General features: G+C 43.7%; 1 protein-coding gene across 2 annotated transcripts; it reads right to left on the bottom strand.

The window, feature by feature from the left end:
- Positions 1–586: 586 nt before the first annotated feature.
- LOC115394232 (fibrous sheath CABYR-binding protein) lies at positions 587–5,683 on the bottom strand. 2 transcript variants are annotated; one of them, XM_030099486.1, is made up of 3 exons: positions 5,506–5,683; positions 2,415–3,105; positions 587–2,324 (listed from the first exon to the last, which is right to left on the bottom strand). In XM_030099486.1, exons 2-3 carry the CDS (start codon positions 3,095–3,097, stop codon positions 1,496–1,498), a joined length of 1,512 nt encoding a protein of 503 aa, XP_029955346.1. In that variant the 5' UTR covers positions 3,098–3,105; positions 5,506–5,683; the 3' UTR covers positions 587–1,495. The 2 variants fall into 2 exon arrangements, with proteins under 2 accessions (XP_029955346.1, XP_029955337.1); XM_030099477.1 differs by having other exon boundaries at positions 588–3,105.
- Positions 5,684–8,308: the final 2,625 nt, after the last annotated feature.

Below are 8,308 nucleotides of genomic sequence, written 5' to 3'. Positions count from 1 at the left end.
CCCCTCCCCTGCCCCCCCTCTTCCTTTCGCTGCCTCCTGCAAGCATTCCTGCCCTTCCCCCCTTTTAGCTCCCCTTGACAGTATGGATCTGTGAAATGTTTGCAGGGTGTGCTGCTATGGCATCGAGCCTCGGCGTCGGGCACGGAGGAGAGGAATAGAAAGCAGCGAGCATTGCCATAGAAAATCGCTTTCCGTGGCAAACCTCCGCTTGTCCAAATTTTGACATGGAGCCTTCATATGATAGGCAACAGCACCCCCCCCCCCCCCCCCCCCCCCCCCCCGCCCCCACCCCCCACCCCAACCTATGACCTAAAGGACATTGCTCTCTGTGGTCAAGTAAGCAAACTAAACCCTGACCAACCCAAGCTGATAGGAGCAGTAATAGCAGCAGATTTCAACATGTGGTTTGATATTAACAGAGTCTGTAAATAATGCAGCTCAGCTTGTCTCGCAAACAAAGAAAGAACATGGCAGGATTCTGATGTCCGTGATTTCCGAATGTATTAATCCCCCACTGGAGAATTGATCCTCACACAATACATCTGCGCACTCACAAAACGAAAAACTTTAAATAAAATCTTTGCATTCTGAAGTGTGTTTAGACGGTCAAGATCGGAATCGTGTGGACAGAAGAGCAAAAATGAAATTTAGTTGTCAAGAGGTGACCATTACAAATGACACATGAGTTTCAGTTTTTGTCATAGTTAAATCATTGTATAGATTTAATGCAGAGATAGAACAAGCTGATTGTATCCGGCAGTCAAGATCAAGGTGATTTTTTTTTTAAAATCAATCTTACACATACTTATTAAAAAGAGAAAACTGTAAATTGATGGGTTAAGACTGTGAAACTCTTTCATGAAATAGCCCTCATAAATGAAATATTTAATAAGAGAGTAGTGAAATGATTGATGATGAAAGAAAGCATGAAAGGGAAAAAAAAAGATCAGTCTAGACTATAACAATCTCTTTTTATTCTCTATTCTGAACAATCATTTTGAAATTAACAGTCCTCACAGGTACCATTATTATAAAAGGCCAAAACATTTAAGTAATGTCACTGCATATAGTAATAGAAAGGATATATGAAAGTCTAAATCAAATAATATACTACCATTAAACCACTTTGTAATATTAATGAGCCTCACACGCAGACAGGTTTGTTTATTTCATTCATTAATATCATATTTACTGTCCAGAAATTTTGCCATGCTGCCCAGTTTCACGGTCTGTCGGCACTCAATTACCAGAATTTAAAACCTCTCCTCACTGCTCGCTCTTCTCGCTGTCTGTCGGCGTCTTTCTTTCCTCGAGTGGTTGCGATTCATTTTTGGTTACTCAAGAGAGAACATCCTTTTGCCTGAGTCACCGCCATAAACATTGCAATGGCTACAGCTCTTAAGAAAGCCTATCTGTGTTTGTGATATCTTAATGGCTTTCTTGCACCATCTGGGGATTAAACTTAATTCACAATGAGTTGACAGCTAGCTTCTTTTCAGACAGCCTGGGTGACCTCAGTGCCGAGAGCCTCCACCATGTCTGAGACCGCGTCGGGAGCTTCCTGGACGTCTCCGCTCAGGTTCACGTCCTTTTTCAGTTCAAAGTCAATCTGTTCCTTGACAGGAATCTCCTCCTCTGGCTTTTCGCTCCCGTTAACACATTGCTCTGTATGTGTGGCATCAGTAGGATCGCTACACTCCCCATTCACAGCTGGAAGAGCTTCTTCATCTGCCTCGTCGTCTTCCTCATTGACAGAGGGGCTCTTTAAATCTCCATTTTCCATTTTGACCTCCACCTCAGCTACTGGGCAAGGCATGCCCTCAGCAGATTCTTCGGCTGCGGTCTCAGATTCATCGGTGATTTCAGTGGCAGAGATGGATTCTGAGATGACAATGTCAGGAACAGGCTCTGCTGCCTCTGGTTCAGCTGCTGCCTGGGCAATGAAGCTTTCTGTTACATCCTCTGCTGCAGCCCCCAAGGCCTCAGACGCTGCTGCTTCTGCTGTCTCAAGCTCAGGAACATCAGGTGTCAGTACAGGTGGTTCTGGTTCAGATTCTTTCAATTGTTCCACTGGCTCAGCCTCTGGTTCAGGTTCTGGCTCTGGTGTGGCCACTGGCTCTGGTTTTTGATTTAGTTCTGGTTCCACAACTTGCTCTGGGTCTGATTCTTGCTGAGGTTCTGCTTCCTGTATTTGCTCTGGTTCAATGACTGACTCTTGCATCAGCACAGGCTCAACTGCAGCAGCGAGCACCACCGTCTCATCCACAGTGACCTCTGACTTAGTTACAGTCTCTGGGGTGGGCTCCGGCTCCGGCTCCGGCTCCGGCTCCGGCTCCGGCTCCGGCTCAAGCTCTGGTTCTGGCTCTGGCTCTGGCTCTGGTTCTGGTTCTGGTGCTGGCTCCTGCTCCTGCACCTCAGGTACTTTCACTGGTTCAGGCACTGCTGCAGCAGGTTCTTCTACAATAGACTCTTCAGGTACAGCAGGCTCAGGTTCAGCCTCTTTTGCGACGGGCTGTTCCGAAGCGGAAGCAGAGGAGTCCTCTGCTGCTGCTGGAGCCACTGGAGGCTCTGCTGCAACCTTCTCTTGTACTGCTTCAACTGCTGAGACAGATTCCTCTGCTACAACAACTGGCTCTTCTATTTCTGGAACTGGTTCCTCTACTGCTGTCACAGGTTCCTCTGCGACTGGAGCTGCTTCCTCTACGGCTGCAGGTTTCTCCTCAACAACTGGAGCCGTCTCCACTGCTGCTGCAGTCGGCTCTTGTTCTACCGGAGCTGCTTCGACCGCTGCAGCTTTCTGTTCTGGAGCGGTCTCCTCTGCTGCTGCAGGAGCGGATTCCTCTGGAGGTGCCGACTTGTTCTCTTCTGGAGCTTGTTCAGCGCGTACAGCTTCAGTTACTGCTGCGACTGCTGACGCAGCAGCTTCTTTTACCACTTTGTCCGCCTCAGCTATCAAGTCAGCTCCTGTGGGTGGAGCACCATCTTCCACTTTAGCAGACTCCTCCGCAACAGTAGCTGTTGCTGCAGTCTCATCCTTCTTTTCTTTTGGGTCACTCACATCGTAGCCCTTCTTTCTCTTGCTCAGTTTGCCTCCCATGATGTCTCCTAAGGACAAATAAGACATTGTTTAATTAGGTTTTTCTCTTTTACCGTGAATGATGCAGCAGTGTTAAGCAAAAGTGTGATATATTCTGTTTCCAGTTTCCCTCATCTGCATGTCTGAAGACTGTTGTGAAATGTATTCAAACAAAAAAAGTCTGAAGGCACCTCAGTGAAAGCCAAACACACTGAGGTTTTCAGTTACAGCCAAAATCGAAACAGAAGCATGTGCTTACTTATACTTTATCAGCAATATTGCTTCTTCTTGGTGGTTTCTATCATTCCACTAAATATAGGGGAAACAGAAAGTGCAAACCAAACACGAAAAATCCTTAATATCTTGGAATACTGAGCATGTCCCAACTCTGAACTGTGAAAATGTCTCTTCCTACACTCTCCACAAAATCTGACAAAACATATCAAGTTACATCCAAATGAGTCATAACAATGCCATTGATTACACGTCTGTATGAAACACAGCCTAGCTTTAAGTTTAGTTCCTTCAAATGTAAAAGAGCTTCCACTTCTAAAGAGGAGCCTTTTGTGTCTAAATGAACCAGAAGTTCAATTAGAAAAGTGCACTCTGCCAAAACACGGTTTGGCAAGAAAACAAGTGTAAATGCATGGGAACCTTACAGAGATCAGAAAACTCTACAGAGTCTCTGCCCTTTCAGGAATGTCTGTGGAGGGCTTGATGCCAAATGAACCCAACAGTCTTAGTTGAATATCTGTGGCGTCGATGCACAATTCAATTTTGCTTGGTATGATGAGAGGAAAAATACACACGTAGTTACACTGACAGAACATGTGTTCCATTTAAAATCAGTGCGAAACCGTGCTCAGCATAATAGCGCAGTCAATGAATGGAGGGAGCCTGTGCAATGGACATGCAGTTCTTCACTGTAATGTCACAACATGTTGTGGCTGGAGGGGAAGTGTAAGGCAATGATTGCCACAGAATGCAACTTCCCCAGCAGATAAAGAACTACAAGTTCAACTTTAACTTGGATATTGTACCCTGAAAGAAATCAGGCTCTTGGAATACCAATGTTTAAAGAAACAAACTCTTAAAATACGCTAATATGACTTAGGGGATATATACTAAAGCACTTTTAAATACCACATCTATCTTTTTTTTTATCTTTGCGATTAGGACTGATATATTTTTTGTCTTTTTAACTGAAATGGCACAAGCAGGACAGCATGAGGGCACACAGTGCAGGAACTGTCCATAGTGCTGCAATGGAGCAATCAAGACAGGATGCACCACTAACCAGGCTCAGATAGGCTGCATGTCCATTACACCAAGACTCTGAAACTAAAAAGCAGGTATTTCTGCCTTTCTAGCCACATTTGTGAAATTCCTTTGCAGAACCTGCTTTCACATTAGATCTTCATTTTTCACTCACGTGATTGCATTTTTTTTTTTTTTTTTTTTTTTTGTCTCGCCTATTTTTCCACCAGACCCCCCTGGATGTCGGCCTCCCAATCGGACAAAGCAAATCGTGCAATCGGATAATTTTTTTTTTTTTTTTTTTTTTTTTTAAGAGAATCAATATGTCGACTGACATTGAGATGAATTTAGATTAGAAGTGAAAAATCCATCATTTGATGCGGACGGAGAGAGGATGGCGGAGAGGCGTGAAGCGAGCAGCAGCAGCATGTGCCGAGCCGGCCGGTAACAAAGGATGGGGATCCCTCACCCCCAGCAGCACACACTCAATGAATAAAGTAATGGGCTGGGCTGAGTTGGCATCGCACACTGACACCGAGCTGTAGGGTACCATAGAATAGACTGCGGACGAATATACGGCGGAATTAAAGCAGCCCTGTGCACCGGCCACAGCCGCTTGAGCGATAAAGGCAGCCGAGGGGTCTCCATCCCCCATTCCATCCCACCCACCGCTCCTCTCCTCTCCTCTCCTCTCCGCTCTGCCCTTTTTTGTTCATGACGATCTGAAAATGTCTGATACTCACACAGACCCGTAGAAATGAGGAAAACTCGCAACTGCAACCTGTTAATGTATCAAGAATTCAGTTTTGTTTTGCGCTCTTTTCGTTTCACGTGCTTTTTTTTCTTCCCAAACCGCCTGTTCGATTTAAAGAAAACGTCCTAAAGCGCATCTTCAGTCGCAAAACGACGAGGGAATTGAAGGAGGACAATATACTTTTAGACAAAAAGTCGTTACTTTGTCAGCAATCACATGTGAAAAAATGCGGTGGTCTGATAAGAGGAAGATAAGAAGAGAGAACAATGCTTTAACTCAGACATCTTTCTTTCTTTCTTTTTCTTTCTTTCTTTCTTTCTTTCTTTCCACGAGACATTACACACTAATGCAAATGTAATACGAATTAAAAAAAAAATAATAATAATAAAAAGTGAAATAATGTTCAGGTTTGACTGACCTGTATTTCAATAGAGTTGAGCTTCTTTTTCCAGCCTCCGAGCCTGGATGTGTAGAATTTTTTTTAAGCCTTTTGGAGTGACAGCTGCAGATTCCGCCCCTGCTCTCCGAGCTGCAGCCTGGGACTGAGCTGTAACCGAGGAGTGCCCCTCACAGTTTTCTAGACATCTGTCGCTATCACAATCCAGCCAACCCCACCAGAGCTCCGTCTGCAACCTACACCCTCCCATCTGTAAGCCCTCCCCTCCGCACACACCCACTCCCAGCGCACGTTTCCCCCTCCAGAAAGAAAGAAAGAAAGAAAAAAAACAAAAAAACGAAGACATCTCAAGGTGATTATGAACAAACAGCCGCTTATTAAACTTCATGAAATTGCATTTATCTCATTCTCTTGCTTAGCTGAGAAACACTTCCTTGGGAAAACCATGTTAGTGGTCCCGCCGCAGGATCATTGCTGTAACATAAATAATGCATAGCGGCATTATGTCAGTGAAACCACTTGAGTGCCCCTTCTCCCAACACACACTCTTCTCCATAAGAAATGACTGTGATTCATTTATGGTCTTTGTGCTGTTCGTCAGCAAATTAACAAGCATGCTCATCCTTTTTCTGAATAGTATATTGTATTCAGGAACAACATTGATATTGCTCTGGCATATCTGAGAATTATAGTCTATGTGACTGTTAAATGTTTCTGATCCTTCATTTATGTAATCAACTGGTTAGACCTGAGTGTGTATTAGTATATCATATTTTGTCTCGGTGTGTCCTCTCCAAATACTAAAAACATCAAAATGCACAGAGCATCTTATTTGCCCTCAAAGTGTTAATGAGACAAGAAGTGTTTCAGTCAGTGTGACTCGAAAGTTCACAACTGGACCTTCCAGATAAACATGTTGACAGCTTAAAAAAATGTAGATCCTGGCCGAGTTCCAGTGAGTTTCAGTCAGGTGTGGGGAGACCACTCAGTATACATCTGATTTCTGTTTATTTCACCAATAAACACTTTAGTTTCACTTAAACTAATCCCAGTAGTTCTTCAAGAAGCGCATATATCCTGTACTAAGAAGGTCATTTCACACAATATATTTTCTTTAAAGTCTACAAAGCAATTGCTTACACAAGTCAGAACTGTCAAACCTGCAATTTAATCACAAATGGCTTGAAATGCAGGCAAACAGGTTGGGTTGTTAAGGGTCAGGTTGGTTAGACAAGGGGTGATTGTGATTGCCTTTTTTTTCTCAAAATGTTATAAAACAGTATTTCTAAACAAGGATTACAAATAACTCGGACGTCTCCACCCATGTAAAGTTTATTATATGATGCATGATACATAATAAAAACTCACACTGGGTATTTAGTATCTATATAAATACAAATGCCAGAATATGTGAGTGTGATATGTCCTAGTCCTTTTGAACGTGTAATTTCTCCTTCTCCCTCTTGATCTCTCTTTATTTTTATTTTTGTTCAATTCCAGTAATGTTTCTAGGTATGGATTTTTCAGCGTATAGATTTTACACTTACGTTTCACTGAAATAAAATGAGCATAAACGAGGCAACAGCACCCTCTCCTGTTGTACAGCGAAGAATGCAGCACGTCACTTGTGAATAGAAACTCATGAGATTTAACACTTGAAATGTTCCAAAGGTAAGCTTTTTAAAACGTATTCGTTATTGATATTGATATTGATATTGATTTTTATTGGATTTTTTCTGGAATTTTCTCTGTCACTTACAAAGTAAATAAGCCATTGCTGTTCTGGGTGTAAATGATTACCTAAATCAATAGATTAAAAAACAAAAATCAAACAGAAAAATAAAGTTCAAACAGCAAATCAGATCTGTGGATGTTTCTCAAATTTGATGAAATGTTTAACTCTCGACTGTTCCCCTCACACTAAATCATACTTTATAACAGAAAAACAGAAATAAGGGTGCTGTTGTTTGTTTTTCCTGCTGGCAGCAGGACTAAACAGTGACAAAGGGGCAGCGGAGGCTGACTTTCACATGATGCAAAAGCTCAGGAATGCACTCCCAGGAGTGTAACAACCAGCTCAGCCAGCCACTCTGCTGCAGACAGGACTCAGAGACACACTGAGAGACCTTCAACTCACTGAGCTACTGTTCGAGATCATCTGTCTGCAACTCCTGCTGGAATACAAGAAAATTTAACCAAAAATCTATTAAAATAAATTGTTCACTATTTATTTTTTTCATGAGTGACTTTGTGTGAGCCAGTGTTGTTCGGTGAATTATTCACCCAACTGGGTAAATTCGCAACTATGCATGCTATATGACAGCGATTACCACTCTCGCCTCACAATGACAATTTCCCTGACTTTAAGCTCACACAGCCCAAAACCAGGCTTTTCAGGCTAATTGGTGATTCCAAATTGCCTCTATTTGTGGATTGAGTGCATATGAAATTCTGTCTCCTTCTGTGACCTGCGATGGGTTGGTGACCTCTCCTTCCCTGGAATCACCCACTGTCAGCTGGGATGACCTCTCATGCCACCCTCGTGACCATAGGCGGATCTAGGGGGTGGCTACTTGGGCTCAAGCCCCCAGACCCGTTGCCAGACATTCGTTTAAGGGGGGGGCATATCAAGTGTATGGGGGGGGGGGGGGGGGGGGGCGGCACAAATGTGCGTTCAGCGGGGGGGGGTATCCGCATGTAGCGTCGGAGCGAGGACGGTGCAGTGCGTGCTCGTGCTAATATATTTTGGGGGATTTAGTTTGAGGGGGCACAACATTTATTTGAGGGGGCCAGGCCCCCTCTTGCCCCTGCGTAGATCCGGCCC

The sequence above is a fragment of the Salarias fasciatus genome, chromosome 1, assembly GCF_902148845.1.
Source record: "Salarias fasciatus chromosome 1, fSalaFa1.1, whole genome shotgun sequence".
NCBI lineage: Eukaryota > Metazoa > Chordata > Actinopteri > Blenniiformes > Blenniidae > Salarias > Salarias fasciatus.
Note: the sequence above shows the minus strand (reverse complement) of the source record. Positions and strands in the feature narration are given on the sequence as shown.